The sequence below is a fragment of the Gadus chalcogrammus genome, chromosome 4 (assembly GCF_026213295.1).
Source record: "Gadus chalcogrammus isolate NIFS_2021 chromosome 4, NIFS_Gcha_1.0, whole genome shotgun sequence".
Lineage (NCBI taxonomy): Eukaryota > Metazoa > Chordata > Actinopteri > Gadiformes > Gadidae > Gadus > Gadus chalcogrammus.
In genome coordinates, this window is record NC_079415.1 from 2,567,884 (window position 1) to 2,594,048 (window position 26,165).

The window sequence follows — 26,165 nt, forward strand, 5'->3', positions numbered from 1 at the left end:
TAATAAAACCAGGTTTTTTGCAAATACAAATGTGTTGTGGGGTTTATTAAAGACAAACGGTAGACACCTGAATGCACAGATGAGATCATATTTTGAAATGAAGCATTTATACTGAAACAGTGAAGAAGACAACAACGCAGAAGTTTTGGAGGTTTTGGTTAATCTTTGCATCACAGATTCCACACTTAGATAGATGCTAACATTGCTCAGTGAATAACAGAGAACGCAATCTATAAAGGAGGAAATCAGAAGAGGAACCATGTGTATTATCTCAGCAGAGTGGAAAATGTGTTTGTGATCAGCCAAACGTAGATAACAGCTATGTGTTGACCAATGAGAGGAGCCAATCGCTCTGACAACAATCACAGGAACGCTCCAAACCCCAACGCACCATCACACTGTCCGCCAACACACACACACACACACACACACACACACACACACACACACACACACACACACACACACACACACACACACACACACACACACACACACACACACACACACACTGTGGCCTCCCGCCCCTGAAACATCGGCCCGGACGGGGCCGAGGGACAGTGGTGAACGGGGTGTACCGCCGCCACCCACCAGCCGGCGACAGGGAGCCCCCTGCCTTTCCCTCCAATCAGCGGGATGGGGGACACCTGGCGGCTGGGAGGAGGAAGACCCGGAACCGGCATAAAAGGGACCACGGAGCGGGAGCAGGGACAGTGCGGGATTACGCCACTCACACGCTCACGGAGACCCTAGAGCGAGACCGCAACCTCAGAACCACGCTGAATAAACGCCAAGATTGGCTTATCCCATTTCTGTGTCGTGACTTATCCTTGGAACCCGGCTCATTCAAGGTGCCGGTTGCCACATGTGTGGAGGAGAATGCAGGCAACTTGAGCGATCCCACTACGCCACCAACCCACCATGCAGAATAAGGACGGAACCGCGTCGTCGGCCGCCCAGCAGCAGCAGCGGGAGGCCTCCGAGAGCATCGCCCTGCTCCGCGAAGCAGGAGCAGAGGAGGTTATCATGCAGCACCGGGACGTGTGCTCCGACCTGCCAGGGAGAAGACAGCGTTCTCCACCCCCGGGGGACTATATCAGTACACCGTCCTAACCTTCGGAGTGCACGGCGCCCCGGCCACCTTCCAACGGATGATGGACCAGCTCCTGAGGCCCCACCAGGCCTACGCGGCGGCCTTCATTAACGACATTATTATCTACAGCCCAAGCTGGGATGTCCATGTCCGCCAACTAAGGGCCGTACTGGGGGAACTGCGAAAGGCGGGCCTCACCCCCAACCCGGCCAAATGTCGGCTCGGGCGGGAGAAGACGACGTACCTGGGGTACCAGGTAGGGAGCGGAACCGTGCGGCCACAGGTTAGTAAAGTAGCCTCCATACGGGACTGGCCTCAACCCCGCACCAAGAAACAGGTAAAGGCGTTCTTGGGACTAGTAGGCTACTACCAGCGATTCATACCCGGGTTCGCCACGCTGGCCAGCCCCATGAACGACCTGACCCGAAAGGCACTGCCGGACCGAATCACCTGGTCGGAGGCAGCTAACCGGGCTTTCGGGACGCTTCGTGAGGCCCTGTGTTCAGAGCCGGTATTGATAAGACCTGACTTCAATCTCCCCATGACAGTGCACACGGACGCCTCGGAGGTGGGACTCTTGGGGGTCTTGTCCCAGATCCGGGCCGGAGAGGAACACCCCATAACGTTCATCAGCCGGAAGCTCCTTCCCAACGAGCGTAATTACTCCACCGTGGAGAAGGAAGCCCTGGCCATCAAGTGGAGCCTTTAAGGCCCTGGCCATCAAGGTGACCAAGGAGTTCACCTTGGTCACCGACTACGCCCCCCTGAAGTGGATGGCGGGGGCCAAGGAATGGTTACCAACACCCGGGTGACGCGGTCGTTCCTGGCTCTCCAGAATTTCAGGTTACGGGTGGACCACCGACCGGGCAAAGAGTACGCCAACGCCGACGCCCTGTCACGCCGGGATGCCTGCCTGGGAGGGTTCCCCGGAGACCAGGGGCTTGAGCAAGCGGTGGAGGAGTGTGGCATCCCGCCCCTGAAACCTCGGCCCGGACGGGTCCGAGGGACAGTGGAGGACGGGGTATACCGCCGCCACCCACCAGCCGGCGACAGGGAGCACCTGGACCTTCCCCCCAATCAGCGGGATGGGGGACACCTGGTGGCTGGGAGGAGGAAGACCCGGAACAGGAATAAGAGGGGCTACGGAGCGGGAGCAGCGACAGTCCGGGATTACGCAACGAACGCGAGACCTGGAGGCTCACGGAGACCCTAGAGCGCCACCGCATCCTGAGAGACTTCTGAATAAACGCTGAATACGGCTTAACCCATTGCTGCCTCGTGTTTGATCCTTGCAACCCGGCTCAATCACGGAGCCGGTTACCGCAGTGTCTTCTTGCGTCCTTGGGAGACTTTAAAGGTACTTGGGGCAGAATGAACTGTTATTATATTTGCAGTGTGGCATTATGATTACATTATTCAAACACTAACAACATCTTGGTTACTGAAGGCGGTTAAACGTCATCATGTACTGGGTCCTGTTCTCTGTGGGCCTGCATCACAGATCTGGTTGTGATGTCATACCACATGAGGAAGTCTATATATGGTCCTGCCTTCAGAGTGGTTTAACCAGCACAGTGAGCAGTTGGTATGATATCCGCAAGTTGAACTTGATCTTATCAGACACGTTTGATGCCCTTTGAGGCCTTCTGCGTGGATGATGAATAGTTATTAAATAGTGCAATAGAAACGTCCGGAGAATGAGAGGGTCTATGAATCTGCGTCTCGGAAAAAAACACCTTGCCTCTCGTCCAAAGTTAACAGAGACAACAGCGCCCTGTGACCGTAAATTCGCAGCTCATATAAAATCAGAGGCTGGGAGGAGTTTGAACTCGGAGGGGAACTGGTCAAACTGGTTGGTTCATAATTTCCTTGTTACGGGTCGAACGGTTTGGTGTGGCTCACTTCATCACAGCAGGAAGAAGACTAAGGTACTGTAGTCCACTCTTATCCGTGAAGATCATAAATATGAATAACTTTGATTCTTATCAGTAGGTCGATGAGTAAGTTGTTGACAGGTCATTAAGGAGCTGGTAGGGGTTAGATAGTACAGAGACAGGTCATTAGGGAGCTGGTAGGGGTTAGACAGTACAGAGACAGGTCATTAAGGAGCAGGTAGGGGTAAGACAGTACATAGACAGGTCATTAAGGAGCAGGTAGGGGTTTTACAGTACAGAGACAGGTCATTAAGGAGCAGGTAGGGGTTAGTACAGAGACAGGTCATTAAGGAGCAGGTAGGGGTTAGACAGTACAGAGACAGGTCATTAAGGATCAGGTAGTGGTTAGACAGTACAGAGACAGGTCATTAAGGAGCAGGTAGGGGTTAGACAGTACAGAGACAGGGGTTGGGGTCTTCTTGAAGACTCTAGACTTTGGGGATTGCACTCAGAACCTTTCAGCTGGGAGTCAAGCACCCGGTGACCCTGGGGGACTTTAACGCTGGGCATCTGGTTAGGTAGCATCTGTGGAGACCAGTTGTTATTGTCGAAATTATTATTTATATTTTGACGGACCATATCTCAATCTCTGAGTGGTAAAATGTTTTAAAATTTCTCAGACCTTTGGTTGTCCCTCTAACTTAGATCTCGAAAAAGATTGGTGCAGAGATTCCCATAGGGGGCGCTATAACTTCAGGTCTTAGTTAAACCCTCCTCATGGCTGCCCGATGCATAAAACATTCTGAACCTCTGTATTCAGGCCTTATTTAGAATGCTAAATGCTATTTTGAACCATAATGTCTGTCAGGATGATTGTGCTGTAAAAATTGGTTACCTAAAAGGTTGTATTTTTCCTCATTTGTTTAATTAAGGCCTTCAGATGAATTTTTATTCCTCATTTTAGTCAACTTTAGCATGGGTGCATAAACTTATTCTTACCACTGTATATATTTTGTTTATATTTTTAGCGATAGTTGCAACACATCGCCCTGGGGAGTTCAACATTTTGAATGTTTGCCTACCAGGTAGAGAACAAGCAATAACATTCAATCATGAACTAAATGTACATGGCTGGAGCAGAATGGTTCTCTGCTCACTAAATGCAACCAACCTGTCTGCCAGGAATCCAAAAGTAATAAACGTCGCAAAAGTATTCAAAGGTGGAATGTAAAGGTACTTTCCTCGCCTAAATTGTTTGGAAGTTACAGTCAACCGTCCCTTGAAACCACTCCCTCGCCACACCTTACAAAGAACCTATCTGACAGTCATAGCCAGGCAGTAATCATTGCAGATTTATGTTTCAATCTTTTTTTTATTTTAAGGTATTCACAGTGTAAATGCTCCTAATGGCCAACCCGATGGATAAAACATTCTGAAACTTGGTGTACAGGTCTTATTTTGCATGTTGGACAACTCAAAATCGCAATTCATGCAAAAAAGCAATATTTACATGAGTTACACTTGAGGGGTTAACTAACTGGGTCACATAGAAGCCACCATCCTGAACTGAGGTCGAAAAATGAGGTCACAGCGTTAATTACAGTAATTGCAGACTACAAATATGCTGTTATTTACATCTGTAAAATACACATGTCCATCTGTGGTTATTGTACTATAAGCTACTTTATTTAATTCATGAGGATTCAGCATTATTTAATATTTCCCTTGTTTTAGATAAATGTGGCTTTGAGTCAGGTGATCATATGTGTAGATGCATAATCTAATCCCAATGTCAAGTGGAAAGCCAAGAAACTCACTAGAAAATGTAGACCTTTATTTCCACATTTCTGATTTCACTGCAAGGTGGTTTAATAATACAGTGGTAAGAATAAGTTTATGCACCTATGCTAAAGTTTACTTAAAATAATATTTTGGAATGAAAAACAAATGAGAAAAAATCCAATCATTTAGGCCACTATTTTTCTTTGTGAATGAATAATGTATCGTAAATAAATAAATGTTCTTCATTCAAATAGAGGGGGCATAAGTATTGGAACCCCTATGTTAAATTCCCATAGAGGAACCAACCTGTCCGTCAGGATTCCAGAAGTAATAAACGCAGCAAAAGTATTCAAAGGTGGAATGTAAAGGTATTTTCCTCGTCTAACTTGTTTTGAAGTTACAGTAAACCGTCCCTTGAAACCATTTCCTTGACACACCTTACAAATAACATAAATGACAGTCATAGCCACGCAATAATTATGGCAGATTTATGTTTCTATATTTTTTTATTTTAAGGTATTGACAATGTAAATGCTCGTAATGGCCGTCCCGATGGATAAAACATTCTGAAACTTGGTGTAGGGGTCTTTTTTAGCATCCTGAACCGATCTTAGATTTATGCAAAAAAAGCAATATTAGCATGAGTTTTATTTGAGGGGTAAACTAACTGGGTCACATTGAAGCCACTCCCCTGAACTGAGGTCGAAAAATGAGGCCACAGCGTTAATTACAGTAATTGCAGACTACAAATATGCTGTCATTGACATCTGTAAATACACATGTCCATTTGTGGTTATTATTACTATACTATAGGCTACTCTATTTAATTCATAACGATTCAGCATTATGAAATACTTCCCATGTTGTAGATACAGGTGCGCAGGAAGGTATTTTGAGTGGGGGTGCTGCGGTACTGTCTATAATATAAGATATAGTATTTACATGGGGGGAAAATATGCTTATATATACACAATCGGTCTCTCGCTCACTAGCGCTCGCTCACACACACAAAAAAATCGAATTGGCCTATATATCGGTTGCAAACTAACACTTTTTTTTCCACGACATCCGATCGCCGAATATGTCATTAACACAGAGTATTAAATACGTCTACGTTAAGTATTCTGACTTGTACTTGACTATAATAAATCACCAGGTATACGCAATGTCGGAGTTAATTTGAATGCTTTATTACTCATGCCGTGCATGGTACAATCTTCAGGTTTCCGGTTCAATTGCATTTCATAATACAAGTCCTGCTTTTGGCAGTGCTAAACATAAATTTTTTAATTTCAGTTCCAAGCAGCTTAAATCCAGACAAATTGCCACCTATTAATATTCCCTCTGACAGGGGAATATAAATTGGGGCAAATGGACTCGATTTAGGCTGCTAGGAACTGACGTGGGACGCTCGGAATCGGGTGGAAATAGGCGATTGCATGTATTTGTGATTGTGTGTGTGTGTGTGTGTGTGTGTGTGCATTCGGGACACCGGGAGAGAACCGCTTCTAAAACATTCCCCCAAAACCCGCACACGATTTCCAACACGCAATCTAATCAGTTCTCTCCCCAAATTCCCCCCCACACACAGTTAATGAAAACACGTTCAAACGATGGTCTAACGTCCCTCCTTCTGGTAGCCATTGAGACCATCCCGTCACTGCAACTTCAGTCCGTGGGCACCGGCGTCCCGGATACACACACTCACAAAAAGAGTCACAAATACGTGAAATCGCCTAATTTCCACCCGATTCCGAGCGTCCCACGTCGGTTCCAAGCAGCTTAAATCCAGACCAATTGCCCCAATTAATATTCCCTGGCAGAGAGCGCGCACAAACAGTCCACACTCACTAAACTAATACCACAAACATGACAATGCCTAGTACACAGATTCTGCACGGCGGCAGCAATAACCAAAAAATGAATAAAAATGCATGGTCTTATCTATTTGAAGACTCCAAATGTAGACTTCCGTTCCGGTGTGTTGTCGATAAACCTCTTCATCAGTGGCTGAATGTCAATTTTCGCATTTTTGCCGAAAAAATCTAAAATTCTCTTTTGCGCCATTCTGTTCGTTCACGTTCTTCTTTATTCTTTAACAACTTCCGCAAACCCTGTGAACCCGCGAACCCCATATAGCAAGATCTCCATGCATGCCTGTTATAGCTAAAAACTAGCAAACACATTTTTCCCACGTCTATTTTCGTCCCCAAAGCCTAATTATTTGTTATATCGTTTTAATATATATATATTTAATATATAAAAATTAAGAAAACTTTTTTTTTTCTTTTTTTTCTGCAGCTAGGGGGTGCTGCAGCACCCTCAGCACCCCCCTTCCCGCGCCACTGTGTAGATAAGTGTGGTTTTGTGTCATCTGGTTGTATTTGACGCTCTAGATAGTTTCCCGGGAGAGAAAAAGAGCTTCCCTGTTAACTCCTCTCTCCGACCTCTGGACCTGTAGCGTTGTGACGTCAAATGTTTCAGCTGGGCAGGAGTCAGAGACCGCTCAGCCCATGCTAACGTGGTTTAGACACATACGTACCTTATTTTAAACTGATAGAAATGTGCTTTGAGAGTGAATTAGTACTTTAAATGGAATGAAAAGGGATCAAAGTAACACGACGTGGAGCCACTTCTCTCTGTCTGGAGACAAAGAACAACACTTTATGATTTAATAGTCAGATACAAGTTTACTGTATTCCTCATTATAAGGTGAGTCCAGCAGGTTTACTGTAATCCTCATTTTAAGGTGAGTCCACCAGGTTTACTGTAATCCTCATTATAAGGTGAATCAACCAGGTTTACTGTAATCCTCATTATAAGGTGAATCAACCAGGTTTACTGTAATCCTCATCATAAAGTGAGTCCACCAGGTTTACTGTAATCCTCATTATAAGGTGAATCAACCAGGTTTACTGTAATCCTCATTATAAGTTGAATCAACCAGGTTTACTGCAATCGTTATTATAAGGCGAGTCCACCAGGATTACTGTAATCCTCATTATAAAGTGAGTCCACCAGGTTTACTGTAATCCTCATTATAAGGTGAGTCCACCAGGTTATTGTAATCCTCATTATAAGGTGAGTCCACCAGGTTATTGTAATCCTCATTATAAGGTGAGTCCACCAGGTTTACTGTAATCCTGATTATAAGGTGAGTCCACCTGGTTATTGTAATCCTCATTATGAGGTGAGGCCACCGGGTTTACTGTAATCCTCAACGATGCTGTTGGCAGGGCGCCGTGTTGAAGATTTCTGATTGAAACGAGGAACATAGAATATTAAAAACACTTGCATTAGAACTAAGAGTTGAAACCCTCTTTTGACAATTAATATGCAAGTTAGATACAAGACTGACTTGTTCAGAGTTCACCTATACTCTGCATAACTTCCCGCCCTCTGCTAAATGCCCACAATGTAAATGTAATAATAATGTAATGTTTTAAAACTTGATAATACATGTTTTCTAGGAATGGCTTCTGCTACTTCCGGGTCTGAGGAGGACTTCTCCTGTTCCATCTGTCTGGATGTGTTCAACAGCCCAGTCTCCACACCATGTGGGCACAACTTCTGCAGAACCTGTATTACAACGTTCTGGGATGACCAAGTCCAGTACAAATGTCCTGTTTGCAACGAGCTGTTCCACACAAGACCTGATTTACGGGTCAATACCCTCTTTTCAGAGATGGTTGATCGGTTTAGAAGGACTGTACGAGTCAAAGAGCCGCCTTGTGTTGATCCAGGAGAAGTTCCCTGTGACGTCTGTACTGGGACCCAGCTGAAGGCTGTGAAGTCCTGCATAGTGTGTTTTACCTCTTACTGCCAAACCCACCTGGAGCCACACCAGAGAGTCGCTCGCCTGCAGACACATCTGCTGGTCAACCCTCTGGACAGTCTGGAAGACAGGATGGAGCTCTTCTGGAGCTCTTCTGTCAGACTGACCAGGTGTGTGTGTGTGTGTTGTGCATAATGACGGACCACAAGTCCCATCCTGTTGTACCTATGGAGGAGGAATATGAAGTGAAGATGGCCCAGCTGGGGAAGATTGAGGCTAATGTTCAGCAGATGATCCGTGAGAGAAAACAAAAGAGTCAGGAAGTCAATGACACACTGAATCACAGCAAAGCAGAAGCAGACAAAGAGATGGCCGATGGTCGGCAGGTCCTCACTGCTCTGAAGCGCTCTGTTGAAAAGTGTGTTCAAGAAAAACTGAAATCCACAGAGAAAGCAGCTGATGGTCTCATCAAAGAGCTGGGGCAGGAAATAGAAGATCTGACCAATATAAGCTCAGAGGTGAAGCAGCTCTCACACACTAAAGACCACCTCCACCTCCTCCAGACCTTCAGATCCCTGAAGGATCCTCCACCCACCAGGGACTGGACAAAGGTGGAGTTCCGTCCTCCGTCTTACGTAGGGACACTGAACAAGGAGATGAAGAAGCTGGTTGTCCCAGAGGCAACGCTAAAGAAGTGTAAGTGTCTGTTTAGTTTGATTCATCACAACACACAATAACTATTGGTATTGAGAGTACATCCACACAGCAGGAGGTGACGTTCATTCAGATCCTACTGGGAAGGAAGATGATGGCTGACATGTGTCGACCGCCACAATTAACCTTAAATATTACATTGTTATATTACGTAATGCATTGTCGGTAATGTTGTGATTATGATCAGACATAATCATGATAATGATCATGAAGCCAACATCTGGGCTCAGTATTTTAGGTATACTAACATCAACGAGACGGACACAGACTTTACTCTTAACTTATTTATTGACAACCCGTAACCGTGGCTCTCCTGCATAGCGACCGTACATCCGATGGCTAGCTCAGGATAGCTAGCGGTGAGCTACTGCACACAGCGATGGCACTACTGCCCCTAGTGGTGGGATGGAAGTATCTCAGTCTGCAACAAGACTAACATGTTCTGCTGGGGGCCCCAAACAAATGTCCCAGTATGGGCGTGACCTTTGTCCCTGTATGGGCGTGTTCTTTGTCCCGGTATTGCCGTGTCCTATGTCCCAGTATGGACGTGTCCTATGGCCCAGTATGGGCGTGTCTTTTGCTTGGTATGGGCGTGTCCTTTGTCCCGGTATGGGCGTGTCCTTTGTCCTGGTATGGGCGTGTCCTTTGTCCCGGTATGGGCGTGTCCTTTGTCCCAGTATGGGATGGCCGTCGCCTTGCGTGCTGGCCTCCGCCGACGGTGTGTCCGTGTGTGAACAAACCGTTGTCAGTCGCTTTGGATAAAACGTGTGCTTAATGCCCTAAAAGGTAAATGTAAAAATATAAAAGCAATGGAATAGGGACAGGCAGACAGCACGTAGACAGATAGAGAGACAGACAGGCAGACAGGACGCAGACAGACAGAGAGACAGACAAACAGACAGACAGACAGGACGCAGACAGACAGACAGACAGGCAGACAGGCAGACAGGACGCAGAAGGACAGACAGACAGACAGGCTGCACACGGACGGACAGGCAGACAGACAGGATGCAGACAGACAGACGCAGAGAGACAGCATGCAGCAGGGAGACAGAAAAGCAGCAGACATACATACTACTCTATCGCGATAGTGTGTAGATCTAGACATAGATAGTGTCAGAGTGTATGGATTTAGACACAGATAGTAATAGAGTGTATAGATCTAGATATAGAGAGTGATAGGGTGTGTAGATCTAGATATAGAGAGTGATAGAGTGTACATCGGGCAGGAGAAGGATAGGAAGTCTTCACTGCAGTTATTTCTCGTTCGGTACTCCAACAGAATCCACAGAAACAATATGTAGTTGTGTTTGTGTACAGGTTTTCAGTCTACTATGGATGAGGAAGGAGAGGAAGGGGGTCCTACCTCTAAGACCACTCTGTCTGGGGAACATGGCCGCCGGAGCAAAGCTGAGAGGTAAGAAGAGGATCTCTCTGTCTGTGACAGATGTCCATGTCAGAGCTCAGCAGTGATACATCATGACTCCATCTTCAGTCTTATTAAAAGCTGTGTGTGTTGTGATGAAGCCCAGAGCAGCAGGAGAGAGCAGACTCCTCTGGATCCAGCTCCAGTTGTGTATCCTTTAAGAGTGCCCAGTCTACGAATCCACCTATTAGGTTTAAAGATGGATATCAGTCTATTGAAAAGAGGTGAGGATTTATCAGAGATCATAAAGATACGGCCTCTATCAAACGTCCATATATCCTGGTTCTTGTTTTTCTAGAAGGGTCCAGCAGCAGAGAGCAGATTCCCCTGGACCCAGCTGTGACGAGTCTATGGAACGACCTGTTAGGTTTAAAGATGGACGTCCCTCCAAAGAGGAGAGGTAGGAGTTTCAAACAGACGATGAAAACAGACCAGTTGGTTGTTATCAGATTCTATTGATACTGATGTTTACAAGTCAGGGGAAATTTTATAGATTATGTGTGTGTGTGTGTGTGTGTGTGTGTGTGTGTGTGTGTGTGTGTGTGTGTGTGTGTGTGTGTGTGTGTGTGTGTGTGTGTGCGTGCGTGCGTGCGTGCGTGCGTGCGTGCGTGCGTGCGTGCGTGCGTGCGTGCGTGCGTGCGTGCGTGCGTGCGTGCGTGCGTGCGTGCGTGCGTGCGTGCGTGCGTGCGTGCGTGCGTGCGTGCGTGCGTGCGTGCGTGCGTGCGTGCGTGCGTGCGTGCGTGCGTGCGTGCGTGCGTGCGTGCGTGCGTGCGTGCGTGCGTGCGTGCGTGCGTGCGTGCGTGCGTGCGTGCGTGCGTGCGTGCGTGCGTGCGTGCGTGCGTGCGTGCGTGCGTGCGTGCGTGCGTGCGTGCGTGCGTGCGTGCGTGCAATACTTCTATTGATGAATACATACAAATGTTTGCAGTCAAAGCTTCAGATGTTCCCAACAAAGTTTAACCTGTCAAACTTTGATGCCCTCACTCATCATTATGTATACATCATGGACAAGAGCAAGTAATCCATATCCAGATCCATGTCACACATATTAAACGGCTGCCATTTTTACAAAGGTCTTTATGTATCCAGGCATGATAGGATTGTGTACATTATATCAGAGTTTACCATGCTTATTTTCTACAAACACTGGCAATGCACATAAATTGTGTTGTTAGACAACAAATGTTTTCCAGGTGCTTTGCAGAAAAGTCTGTGTTCACTGATTTAAATGCCACCAGGCCTGATATTACGATCATTGATGAGAACAACAGAAATGGGTTCAATCTGGAAGTAGGATGCTTTTTTGATTCAAGTCTAGAGGAGGCTTACTCAACAAAGCTGGTAAACTATTACCCGCTTGTACAACAAATATCTGGCCTTGCCTACAAAAGTCAATATCTGGTCCTTATCTTCAGCAGCCTGGGCCATGTGCATAGGCCTGCATCAGGGGTCCCAGGATGGTTGGCTTTACCAAAGCAAGGGCAAAACATCTTGCCAAATACTGCTCAATATCCTCCATTATTGCAAGCCGCCACATTTGCAGAAGAAGGTGTTGTGTGTATCCATAATATGCTGTTTGAACTGTCATCAGACCCACATTGCGAGATAAGGCCTGAGCAATGTTTTGTATTTGTAGCATTTATTTCATGTACATTTCTTATGAATTGGGATATAAATTAAGAAATTAAATGTGTGTGTGTGTGTTTGTGTGTGTGTTCTCCACAGACACCAGGAGAGGTCAAATGTTACCAGTGCTCAGTCTGTACAGCAGCATCAAACAGAGCTGATCAAGGTGTGTAAATGTCCAACAAGACATTTGACTGTAGCTCTGCAGGAACATTAGAAAGCATCTCTTGAGGTTCTCCCAGCGGGACGTGAATCCAGGACAGTAAAGTTCTCCTTGATGTTTGTTCTGTTCCAGAGGGCTGAGAATAGAGAACCTTTCCTAGACAAGGAGCTGAAGAAGTTCTGGATGGGTCCCTTCCCACATTACCCACAATGCTCAGAGAGTGAGAGGGAGGAGGAGGAGGTGGATGGTAAGAAGGAGGAGCAGAGGAGGCGCGCCATAGAGGGAGTGGTGGACATCACAAAGCTCTGCCTGGTGGAGATCAACCAGGAGGAACTGGCAGACAAACCGGGGGGCAGTTAGAGACTATTATCTTGAAAAGAGAGAAGAAACACACATTTTGAAGAGCAGTAGGAGATTATTATTTGTTCTGTTCTGACTCAATGACATAATGTGAGACATTTCTAACTTTAATGGGAGATATCTTTCCTCTTTGGGGTTAAATGGTTTGATCCAGATAGGTAGGGTTATTGTGGGGGTGTCAGGTTAAATGGTTTGAACCAGATATGTAGGGTTACTGTGGGGGTGTCAGTTCAATGGTTTGATCCAGATATGTAGGGTTATTGTTGGTCTATCAGGTTAAAGAATGTTAAGCACTGTCTTGTTATGTCAGCATAGCAAGTCACTTTACACTGATTCACTACCATTATTGATATCGTTTGACCAATCATATTTCCGGAAATGACAAAGTAGTCCTGAACATTTTTAATCTTTAACATGCAGTCCTTGTCATGAACAGCTTCTCCGACCACAAGTAATGAAGCCACTAAACATCATGAAGTTGATAATTAAAAGGAAATATTGACCTTTTTTCACTGATGTCACCTTCCACTAACTGATGTCTTCTGTTGTTTTCTCTTTTAGGATTTGATGCTCTCAAGTGCCAACATAAAATAAAGTCTAATTTGAAGAAGAAGTTCAGGGTTGTGTTTGAGGGAATCACTAAAGCAGGACAACGAACAGATCTGAATGACTTCCTCACAGAGATCTTCCTCACAGAGAGAGGCAGTGGCGAGGTCAACAAGGAACATGAGGTCAGACTGATTGAAACAGCTTCCAGGAAACCAGCCATGGAGGAAACACCAATCAGATGTGAGGACATCTTTGAACCCTTACCTGGACAAGATCAACAAATCAGGACAATAATGACAACTGGGGTGCCCGGCATTGGTAAAACTCTCTTAACACACAAGTTCACTCTGGACTGGGCCGAAGGCAATGCCAACCAGGACATACACTTCATATTTCTCCTCACTTTCAGAGAGCTGAATTTACTAAAAGGGAAAGAGTTTAGCTTGGTGGAACTTCTTCATCACTTCTTTATTGAGACCAAAGAAGCAGGAATCTGCAGATATGACCTGTTTGAAGTTGTCTTCATCTTGGATGGTCTGGATGAGTGTCGACTTCCTCTGGACTTCCAGAAAACCCAGATCTGTACTGATGTCACAGAGTCCACCTCGCTGGACGTGCTGCTGACAAACCTCATCAGGGGCTTCCTGCTTCCCTCCGCTCGCATCTGGATAACCACAAGTCCTGCGGCAGCCAATCAGATCCCTGATGAGTGTGTTGACAAGGTGACAGAGGTGAGAGGGTTCACCGACCCACAGAAGGAGGAGTACTTCAGGAAGAGATTCAGAGAGAAGACGCTGGCCAGCTCTATCATCTCCCACGTCAAAAAATCACGAAGCCTCCACATCATGTGTCACATCCCAGTCTTCTGTTTGATCACTGCTACAGTTCTGGAGGACCTCTTCAAAACATCCCAGAGAGAAGAGGAGATGCCCAAGACCGTGACTCAGATGTACAGCCACTTCCTGAGGGTTCAGTCCATACAGGGGGACATGAAGTACCGTGGGAGATCTGAAACAGATTCACACTGGAGTTCAGAGAGCAGGAAGATCATTGTTTCTCTGGGAAAACTTGCTTTCAACCAGCTTGAGAAAGGCCACCTGATCTTCTACGAGGCAGAGCTGGCAGAGTGTGACATCGATATCAGAGCAGCCTCAGTGTACTCAGGAGTGTTCACCCAGATCTTTAAAGAGGAGTGTGATCTGTACCAAGACAAGGTGTTCTGCTTTGTCCATCTGAGCCTCCAGGAGTTTCTGGCTGCCCTTTATGTCTTCTGGTCCTTTATCTACACTGATGTCAATCTGCTCTCAGAAGAAGAGCCAACATCCAGGGAAGATAAACTCCTCCACCTCTACCAGAGTGCTGTGGACAAGGCCTTACAGAGTGAGAACGGACACCTGGACTTGTTCCTCCGCTTCCTCCTTGGCCTCTCTCTGGAGACCAATCACAATCTCCTACGTTGTCTGCTGGTAGAAAATGATAGAAGACACATCTTTTGGTCCAGAAAAATTAGAAAATTGCTCTTAAGGAACAAGGAAATAGCATCTTACATCAAGACTAAGGTAGATGGAGATCTCTCTCCAGAGAGAACCATATATATGTTCCACTGTCTGAATGAGCTGAACGACTGTTCTCTAGTGGAGCAGATCCAACGGTCCCTGACATCAGGAAGTCTGTTCAAAACACATGTCTCTCCTGCTCTGTGGTCAGCTCTGGTCCTCATCTTACTGTCATCAGAAGAGAAGCTGGACGTGTTTGACCTGAAGAAATACTCTGCTTCAGAGGAGGGTCTTCTGAGGCTGCTGCCATTGGTCAAAGCCTCCAAAACATCTCTGTAGGTTCATTAATAACATGTATCACAATACACACAACACAATATGCCTGATAGTAGAATATAAAAGTAATGATGACATAAAAAACATCTTTCAAGGTTAACTTATAACATGTATCTCAATATACACAACGTTATATTGTGTGAGGTTGAAAGTCAAACTCAAAAGCTCTATTTATTATGAAATAATAAAATGACGAAAGAAAGAACTAATATTGTTTGATTATAGTTTAATTCAGCTGTATCTAAATATGCAGCTATATGTATAAATAAATAATTATTGATACGGATAGATTCATAAATATACGTTTATTATTTTTAAAGGATTACCAATTATTTTAAAACCTTTTAGCCTTGTAAGTTTGGTTACATGGACGATTTGGGTTTAACCAATAGGGAGGGTTGATAAAGACACTTCAGGGTCATCAGGGGTAAGGGTGAGAGGTCACGATTGATTGGGAAAAAGTTGAGAGAGGGAAGAAACAAAGGAAGAGAGTACTTTATTCTCTGTAGAGATCGCCCAGCTAAAGGATATTTAAACATTTACTTATTAGTTGTAACCAGCAGCGGTGCCAAAGAATTATGATAGCGGGAGCTAAGGGGGGCTAGATTGTTTTTAGCAGTGGCTAATACATTTTGATTAATTTGACGAATCAACCAATGAAATCACCCAACAAGCAGCAACGGTCATCATCAATGCCGCAAATGAAAAATATGATTTCATAGTTCGGTTTTGTTACATATCAGTCAGTCCGATGTCTTCATATAATAATATATATATGTATATAAATTATTATTATATTATTGTAGCGATCACGGCCCTGGTCGCCAAGTGTCGCAACGGATCCTGGGAGGGTCGACGGCACAGAGGCAGTCGTGGTTGTGGGCGATAGGATATGTGTTTCAGGTGTGTGTGTGTGGTTTGTTTACATAAAGTCCTTCTCAGGGTTGTGCAGAGTATGGGCCACTAGAGTTGCAAACATATGTGGCGAGCAGCACGTTCCCGTGCTGCTCGCCACATTATTAAAAACGTATTTTTACCATTAATATTTGTCACAACAAATTGACTGGGCGTTTTGAGAGGGGGAGCTTAGAGGATGCTCAGGCTACAACATGTATTACAATACTATACATAAAATACGTAATGCTACAATAAAAAGTCTAATTAATACACAAAAAAGTTCTCAAACACTGCAAAAACTCCAATATTGAATACAAATAATGATCTAATGTAATGACTAGTACATAGTCCTTCATTATGTTAATAGCAATCACCGTTAGTTACTTTAATCACAGTTCCTAACATGTTGTGTTTATTGTATGTGTAGGCTCTTAATAAATAAGTAGAATATGTCCTCTCAGGGCTCAAGACACATTTTGACAACTGGTGCCACTAACTTTTTAATTTGGTGGCACCCTAACAAATGTGGTTGCACCCCTTAATAAGACGTGAAAATCTCCTTGGTCACATACTCTCCATCTGTGTCCATTCATGTGAATAGATTCATTCACTTTGAATAAGCTGTTTATACTTTGATTGCATAGGGGGTCTTTTTCTGTTTTTACCACCAGTGCCTCGATATCTCTTTTCCCACCAACCAACTCTACACCCTCCTCCTCTTCAATCAAATAGCTACTAATAATAACCGGCTGCTGATGGAAAATATACTCCAATAGGGATTTATCTTCTTCTCTTCTTCATCAATAATAATAATGCATTTCTTCACAGGCTCTTTAATAGCGCTAGTGCTGCGGTGACATTTTAATGTAACTTTGCAAAGTTCAAACCGTTATTTTCGTTTTCTGATCAAAGCAGAGTGTCTTCATGGGAACTTAAGTGGGTCGTGTGTTTCCAAGTAGAGCGATCACACCAGCGCCGCAATACAGCCAAATACAATTCAAATTCAAATACAAGACCTAAATCTCACTCTATTTGTGTTACCATGAGAGTAAAAGGTGAACATTGGACTCAGTTTGTTGATCATTGTATAAGGTGTAGGTTTTATTACATTCCTTTTCTTCTCATAATCATGTAGTTATACATTAAGGTGGACTTTAGAGTTGTTAAGTAAAGTTTAATAACATTTTCATCTTAGAACTGGCTCTTTTTAGGGGTCTCGTTGAATATTTATTCATCTGACTTCCTAGTAAGTCAACTTTTGAAGATCTACTGTACTGACATTTAATTAAACTAATAAAACATGTCTAATAACAAATTTCAAAAAAACATTAAACCCAGTTCCTAACATGTTGTGTTTATTGTGTGTGTGAAGGATAACTGGCTGTCATCTGTCAGAGAGATGCTGTGAAGCTCTGGCCTCAGTTCTCAGCTCAAGCTCCTCTAGTCTGAGAGTGCTGGACCTGAGCAACAATGATCTGAAGGATTCAGGAGTGAAGCTGCTCTCTGCTGGACTGGGGAGTCCACACTGTACACTGGAAATTCTCAGGTCAGTTTTACTCAATGGTCAAACAGTAACACCACAAGTTCCACATCAGAGGACAGTTATATTACTCAGCTTATAACTCAGTCCATGACTTTGGTATCATTGGATATGTTACACCTTGTTGTTTAGTTGGATATTCTAATACATCCATATGCCTGCAACTTTTCAATTACAAATATGAACATGAACTCAAAATATACTAATATTGCCCCCCCACTGTCCCATGTATATGGGACGGTGATAGTTTAGATCAGGGTGAAGTACAGATCAGGGTCTTTGGAGGTTCTTACCCCTAGCTGGACACCTCAGACCACCTCATTGGGCCATCATCAGTTTGCACCCCTGATAATAATACTTTTGATCGTGTTAGTGGTTTCCCTGAATGATATATAATCTAGATGGTAGTACAATCAAACCATGTTCTAGTTAAAGGTGATACTTTAACCAAGTGAAATATAAAGAAGCCCAAAGTCCTGTCATTGAGTGGACCTCGCTCCACAAGGGAATAGAGACTAGGGCTTGGGGCGCTACAACACTGATATATTATGTGGCCGTTGAATACCCGCTTGTTTCCGGGAAGGCCTTCTTCCACGGGTGGCGCTGTGGCAAATGGACCCAATCCAAATGTGGAGTGGTTTAGAAAACCTAATGTATAATGTCTGAGAAGCTTTCTCTTGGCCATCTTCAACCGCTGGCCAGAAGGAGCTCCACACATCCACACACACCTCGCCGTCGGTTACCCTTCACTGGACCAGGAAGTGCTTCATAAATGGACCTTCTACTTCACCAAGGCAACGCCACTTGAGTTAGGAGTAGGACATTCACAAACTGGTTGGCAGACTGGAAAAACACAGGATTTTACGTGTGTGTGTGTGTGTATGTGTGTGTGTGTGTGTGTGTGTGTGTGTGTGTGTGTGTGTGTGTGTGTGTGTGTGTGTGTGTGTGTGTGTGTGTGTGTGTGTGTGTGTGTGTGTGTGTGTGTGTAGATTGTCTGGCTGCCTGGTCACACAGGAAGGCTTTGCTTCTCTGGCCTCAGCTCTGAGCTCCAACCCCTCCCATCTGAGAGAGCTTGACCTGAGCTACAATCACCCAGGAGACTCAGGAGCTGCGCTGCTCTCTGCTGGACTGAAGGATCCACGCTGGAGACTGGACACTCTCAGGTATGGAGAGGACAGCTCCCCACTCAGGGAAAAACACTCCTACAAGGATTCAAGCCGCTGCCAGATGAAGTCGTTTGAAAAGGCAGCTGTCACTCATGTTGTGTAGAACGAGATGAGGCAGCAGATGATGAAGGTGAATGTTTCAACATGCTGCTCTCACTTTGATTCCCCCCCAGTGTGGAGCACGGTGGAGTGTTGAGGCTGAAACCAGTTCCACTGAGATGTAAGTATCTGTTTGATTCAACACAACACACACTCACTATTGAGATGGAAAGTCCATCCACACAGCAGGAAGTGAGATCAGATCCTACTGGGAATGAAGATGATGGCTGACATCATGTGTCGACCGTCACAATTAAACCTGCTTGTATAAAACCCTGCAGGTCTTACATTGTTATATTATGTATTGGATAGTTGGTTGGTAGTTATGATCAGACATAATCATGATAATGATCATGAAGCTAACATCTGGTCTCAGACTGTAGTATTTTGGGTATACTAACAATAATAAGACAGACACAGACTTTACTCTTTACTTATTCATTGACAACCCAAAAATGCGGCTCCCCTGCATAGCGACCGACCGTGCATCCAATGGCTAGCTCAGGGGTAACACGTTAGCGCGTTACGCATATTAATTTTTTGGGTAACAAAGTAAAGTAACGCATTGCATTTAAAATATCGGTAACTACACTACTTTACTAGACTAAAGTAACGGGCTTTCCTGCTTTACCCAAACCGTGTTTGCCTGTGTGTAAAGTTCTGATCTGTTGTGGTGCGTGCATGCGTGCTTCCTGTGTGTCTGCAGTGTTTTGAAATGGGTTGATAGTATATTTAGAGATGGGTTGTGACATACAATTGGTTACCTTGCTGCCAATGTCAATGCCCCTTTTAATTCTAATGAATTAAAAATTATTACATATATAATTTATTGTTTCTCTGTGACCCGGTATCACGTGAATCACGACCCGGTAACACGTGAAGCGACCCGGTACCAGGTGAAGCGACCCGGTACCACGTGGGTTAAGACCCGGTACCGGATCCCGACCCATAGGTTGGGGGTCAGGGTTAGGATCAGCTCTCACCGATGAGTTCTGAGGAGAGGGATGAAGGAGGGGGGCCGCTGAAGGGGGCGGGGCGCTGAAGGGGGCGGGCCGCTGAAGGAGGCGGGCCGCTGAAGGGGGCGGGCCGCTGAAGGGGGCGGGCCGCTGAAGGGGGCGGGCCGCTGAAGGAGGCGGGCCGCTGAAGGGGGCGGGCCGCTGAAGGGGGCGGGCCGCTGAAGGGGGCGGGCAGCTGAAGGAGGCGGGCCGCTGAAGGGGGCGGGCCGTTGAAGGAGGCGGGCCGCTGAAGCGTTGCGTGGCGGCGCAGCTCCTCAGACTGGCGCTGGCTCTCATTACAGGAGGCTGAGGATGTTCATCCTCATCCGATGATAAGACACACACATCTGAACACTCCCCAGTGTCTCTGTGGCGGGCCGCTGAAGGGGGCGGGCCGCTGATGGAGGCGGGCCGCTGATGGAGGCGGGCCGCTGATGGAGGCGGGCCGCTGATGGAGGCGGGCCGCTGAAGGGGGCGGGCCGCTGATGGAGGCGGGCCGCTGATGGAGGCGGGCCGCTGAAGGGGGCGGGCCGCTGAAGGGGGCGGGCCGCTGATGGAGGCGGGCCGCTGAAGGGGGCGGGCCACTGAAGGGGGCGGGCCGCTGAAGGGGGCGGGCCGCCGAAGGGGGCGGGCCGCCGAAGGGGGCGGGCCGCTGAAGGGGGCGGGCCGCTGAAGCGCTGCGTGGCTGCGCCGCTCCTCAGATTAGCGGGGAGACGCCGGCTCAACAGAACAGAAACATCTGAACACTCCCCAGTGTCTCTGAGGTCAGCAGCTCATCATGTCTGGTTCTCCCTCAGATGCCCGTGACCTCACCCTGGACCCCAACACGGCCTACAGAAAACTCTCTCTGTCTGAGAACAACAGGAAGGTGACGCTGGTTAGAGGGGGCCAGTCGTATCCGGATCACCCAGACAGATTTGACTCCCGGTCCCAGGTGTTGGGTAGAGAGGCTCTGACTGGCCGCTGTTACTGGGAGGTAGAGTGGGAAGGATGGGTTGAAGGAGGTGATATAGGAGTGACATACAGAGGAATCACAAGGAGAGGAGAGGGTCCTGACAGCTGGCTTGGAGGGAACAACAAGTCCTGGAGTCTTTATTGTTCTGATGGTCGTTACTCTGCTGATGGTCGTTACTCTGCTGATGGTTGTTACTCTGCCCGGTACAACAGTACAGAGACAGCCCTCCCTCTCCCCGCCGCTGGCTCCACCAGAGTAGGAGTGTATCTGGACCGGCCTGCTGGCTCTCTGTCCTTCTACAGAGTGTCCCCAGGTGGAGGAGGGTCCTCAGACACACTGACACACATCCACACCTTCTGGTCCTCCTTCACCCAGGAGGACCTCCTCCCGGGGGTGGGGGTAAGGAGCTATGGTGGCTCGGTGTCTCTGTGTCGGTTGTAGACACAAACACACACACACACACACACACACACACACACACACACACACACACACACACACACACACACACACACACACACACACACACACTCACACACAAAGGGTGCGTGAGGGGGGCTGGGGGAGGGGGGGAGAGAGGGAGGGGATGAGGGTTAGGGTGTGGGGGCTGAGGGGAGGGGGAGGGGACTGAGGGTATGGTGAGGAGGGTGTGAGGGTGAGGGGGGGGGTGAGGGGGGCTGAGGGGGTAGGTTCGAGGGGAGGGCAGAGGGTGGGGGGGTGAGGGGGGGTAATCACTGCTCTCCGGTTGCCCGAGGTTTTACAGTTTTTCTCGATTGTAAACACACAATAAATGGAACTATGCACACTATTCTGAAAACTTGAAGCTCATGAATCAACCAGAAGACTGCAGACTGCTAAACTCTAAGCACTATTCCATTGTTTTTACGCATATAGAAAATCAAAATCACAATTTTGGAATACTCTAAATGCAAATCTCACCATTTAGCACACTTGGTTCACCTGGAGACCACTGGCCTTCAGAACGCCACGCCCAATTACCAATTGGTCTCACTCACTTCTCTATTGTTCAGACTCAACTGGCAAAGCCCTTGACTCTGTGAGCTCTGTGAGGTGAGCTCTGCTGGGTTGTAGAGGAGCTGCTCTGGCCTGGTCAGGATCAGAGGGGGGGTACAGACTGATCTACATGTGTGGGACGGCTCAGCGGGTTGGGTGGGTCTATGTTTTTTCAGATAGGGGTCATCAAGTTATCTCCCTGTGTGTTTCACCGAATCAAAGTCCCCCAACCGACCCCCCCGGGGACTGCCCCGATCTTGTTGCCCCCCCCTCAGGGTAGCTGTGTTAGAGAGCCCCCCCCCCCCGTCGTGAGGTCTGGTGCCCCAAACGTCTCAAAGCTTCTAAGGCTCAGCCTTCCTCCGGGCCCTTTACTGTAATGCGTCAAAATGTATTAATCGTGTTAAAATAAGATTGCGTTAACGCGTAATTAACGTGTTAACTTGTCCAGTCCTAGTATATATAAATATAAACTCACATATACACACACAGTGACCCCCATATATAAACACACACATGCATATTCAAACAAGTGAGCACACAAACACTACACACGCATATCTATGAACACACGCACTTACATATATAAAAACAGACAAGCGCACAATTGCATATATAAACACACATATACACACACACAAACACACGTGCACATCCACATGTATATGTAAACATACAAAGGTTTTCTTGGGCTTCTGAAAGTTGATCTCTATAAACCCTGAAAGGAAGAGACTTAAGATCTTCCATGAGGTTAACTAAGCAGGTTTTACAAAGAATATATTTCTAATGACAAATGCATTTTAAATATTGATTGATAGTGAATCGAAATATGTTTATACTACAATATTGTGTATGTTTTCAGCCGTTTAGAGTTTCATAATGCATGGCTCTGATATCAGTTTTATATTCATAATGCTAGTGATCAATTCATATGCCTGAAAAAGCCTATAAACTGATCACTTTTATTATGAAGGAAATATGCTTTGTTACTTTTCTTATTTGAGAAATAACTTGAACATCGTTTTTGTTTATTGATTTTTCATGCTTTTTGTTTCATGTCATTTTTTTGATATGTTTGATTATTATTGATACAGGGTATACCTTCGGTGAATTTTAATTCCTACATACAGGCTACAGGGCAGTCTCTAGGCTTTATGTGAAAAAAAGAAAATGACCAAGAATTTGTTTATAATTGATTTGAAAAAAAAAGTGTATGATCAGCACCCACTCACCTAAAAGATGGAGAGAAAATCACCCAATTGGGTTATATGACTTATATCCTAATACATTTTATTATCTATTGTCTGGATTGATATTAATGTAACTAATGCAGTAGGTCTATGAAATCAAAATAAGTAGATGTGAATGTATGTCGATGCATTTTAATGCATAGTTTTATAATTGTGAACACAAAAACATACACAGGCCTAATAAAACCAGTTTTTTTGCAAATACAAATGTGTTGTGGGGTTTATTAAAGACAAACGGTAGACACCTGAATGCACAGATGAGATAATATTTTGACAGTAACAAATCATATTTTTATTATATGGATATACATTTGTATGTTTTGAATATGAAACCTTGATGGAAAGACAAACCATTCAAAGCTCAGGTTTACAATAATGAAAAGATTTATACTGAAACAGTCAAGAAGACAACAAGTTTTAGAGGTTTTGGTTAATCTTTGCATCACAGATTCCACACTTAGATAGATGCTAACATTGCTCAGTGAATAACAGAGAACGCAATCTATAAAAGAGGAAATCAGAAGAGGAACCATGTGTATTATCTCAGCAGAGTGGAAAATGTGTTTGTGATCAGCCAAACATAGATAACAGCTATGTGTTGACCAAGGAGAGGAGCCAATCGCTCTGACAGCAATCACAGGAACGCTCCAAACCCCAACGCACCATCACACTGTCCGCCAACACACACACACACACACACACACACACACACACACACACACACACACACACACACACACACACACACACACACACACACACACACACACACACACACACACACACAGTTCCTGGCTCATACTGCTTCACACTTTTGCTTTGTCAGATTAGAATCCGTAAAAGAGTTTCAAAGAGTTTCATTCTTGGCGCTCGATGAGGATTTCAAAGCAGGTTTTGTCAAGTCGACGGTGATTCATGGTTGTCAAGGCAGACATCATGGAGACTTTGAGGTGTTTTTAGCTGAATGTGTCCGTACGTTATACACGGTGATAGACCTACAGCAGGCCTATCTCTGAGCAGTGGCCAGCCCCCACCTGCATGCCTGGGGAGTGTTGTTCAAGGCATAAGCACGAGAACACCATTCGAAGATAGTCGCCTCAGCCTTGCTTAACGTTAGTGTATTTATGTCTTGATAGCGGTACTGTTTAAACGGCGCTATCTGTGATAGATAGTACACTTTAAACAATAGGCTGTGAATGTGCCTTTCTCCTCCTGGGCTTCATGTGTGGGTGAGAGTGTGTGTGTGTGTGTGTGTGTGTGTGTGTGTGTGTGTGTGTGTGTGTGTGTGTGTGTGTGTGTGTGTGTGTGTGTGTGTGTGTGTGTGTGTGTGTGTGTGTGTGTGTGGGTGAGAGTGCGTGTGTGTGTGTGTGTGTGCGTGTATCTATGGATGTGCATGTGCATAAGTGCTTGTGGGCTTGCATGTGTGGGTGAGTGTGTGTGAGCGTGTGTGGGCATGCATCTATGGGTGTGCAAGTGCATGTGTGTGTGTGTGTGTGCGTACTTTTGTGTGTAAATGTGGTTGTGCATGCATCTGTAAGGTGTATGTGTTAGTGGGTGCATGCATCAATGTGTGTGCATATGTGTGGTCATGCTCATGTGTGTATCATGTATTTGTGCGTGTGTGTGTGTGTTTGTGTTTATGTGTGTGGGTATGATTCAGTGTGTATGTGTATGTTTTTGCATGCATCAAATTGGGTGTGTGTGTGTGCACTCTGTATGTGTGTGCATGCATCGGTGTGTGGGTGGAGGCGTATTTGTGTATGTACGTGTATATGTGTGTGTGTGTGTGTGTGTGTGAGAGTGTGTCTATGTGTGTGTGTGTGTGTGTGTGTGTCTGTGTGTGTGTGTGTGTGTGTGTGTGTGTGTGTGTGTGTGTGTGTGTGTGTGTGTGTGTGTGTTGTGTGTGTGTGTGTGTGTGTGTGTGTGTGTGTGAGTGCGGGCTCAGCTGCAGTCTTCCATGGAGCAGCCTGTCAAACAGCCGCTTAACAAACGAGCTCTCAGGTCACCCCCCACCCCACCGTGGACGGAGGGACTTAAAGCCTGGGGGAGTCCCTTCTCCGTTCCTCTCATTGGGTGGCAAAAGCAGCCAGGAGCAAAGGTACACTGGAGGACTCTGCGTCACTCTACGACTGGCCACTGTAGAAATACACTAAAAACCCATTTTAATTTCTTAATTGTAACATTAAAATTGGCCCACTATCATGATGAAAACGTCCATAATACACAGTACAAGAAAAACCTTATTGAAAAAAGATATAGCCCTTTCATTCATGGCTGTTATCAAAGCTGAATGACCTCTTATGGAGGAAAACCCTTGATAGCATGTTTACAGTCAGATTACCCCAACCCTATGTCTGTTGTCATTATCCTCAATGTCGAATGTATAAATGTATGCTATGCATGTTCTTTATGCGCCTATGACGAGAAATTAAGAAGAGAAATGACGGAAGGATACTGTGAAAAAGAATTTCCCCAAGGGGACAACTAATAAACAAACTAACTAACATAATAAATGACTCCTGTATTATTTTCACTGACGTAATAGACATCTTCATTAGTGGAATCATTCCCATTCTTACATGTTTGTGTTGTCATTTGCTTTGGTTGTAAATGTGCCATCCTTAAATCCCTTGTAATAATGTATTGTTATTCCTGCTGTATTTAGCCTCCACTGTTCACACTGTGGAGCTCTGACTCGGTGAGGGGTGTGTGTTTGGGGTCTAGGGGTGTGTGTTTGGGGTCTAGCGGTGTGTGTTTGGGGTCTAGGGGTGTGTGTTTGGGGTCTAGAGGTGTGTGTTTGGGGTCTAGAGGTGTGTGTTTGGGGTCTAGGGGTGTGTGTTTGGGGTCTAGAGGTGTGTGTTTGGGGTCTAGAGGTGTGTGTTTGGGGTCTAGAGGTGTGTGTTTGGGGTCTAGAAGTGTGTGTTTGGGGTCTAGGGGTGTGTATGTTTGGGGTCTAGAGGTGTGTGTTTGGGGTCTAGGGGAGTGTGTTTGGGGTCTAGAGGTGTGTGTTTGGGGTCTAGAGGTGTGTGTTTGGGGTCTAGGGGTGTGTGTTTGGGGTCTA

General features: G+C 45.8%; 1 protein-coding gene across 5 annotated transcripts in view; it reads left to right on the forward strand.

The window, feature by feature from the left end:
• LOC130381811 (NLR family CARD domain-containing protein 3-like) overlaps window positions 1-26,165 on the forward strand; it is a 119,455-nt gene that overhangs the window by 75,097 nt on the left and 18,193 nt on the right. For 2 of the 5 annotated variants that reach the window (XM_056589590.1, XM_056589589.1), the window contains 4 exons: window positions 17,461-17,634; window positions 18,618-18,791; window positions 18,968-19,014; window positions 20,686-21,347. In XM_056589590.1, the coding sequence (XP_056445565.1) occupies window positions 17,461-17,634; window positions 18,618-18,791; window positions 18,968-19,014; window positions 20,686-21,284 (994 nt within the window). In that variant the 3' untranslated portion in view covers window positions 21,285-21,347. Of the gene's footprint in view, window positions 1-8,641; window positions 9,221-10,558; window positions 10,656-10,765; window positions 10,889-10,962; window positions 11,065-12,386; window positions 12,454-12,582; window positions 12,698-13,371; window positions 15,191-17,460; window positions 17,635-18,617; window positions 18,792-18,967; window positions 19,015-20,685; window positions 21,376-26,165 lie in introns of those variants that run through there. The other 3 variants (XM_056589592.1, XM_056589591.1, XM_056589587.1) reach the window with 3 other exon arrangements.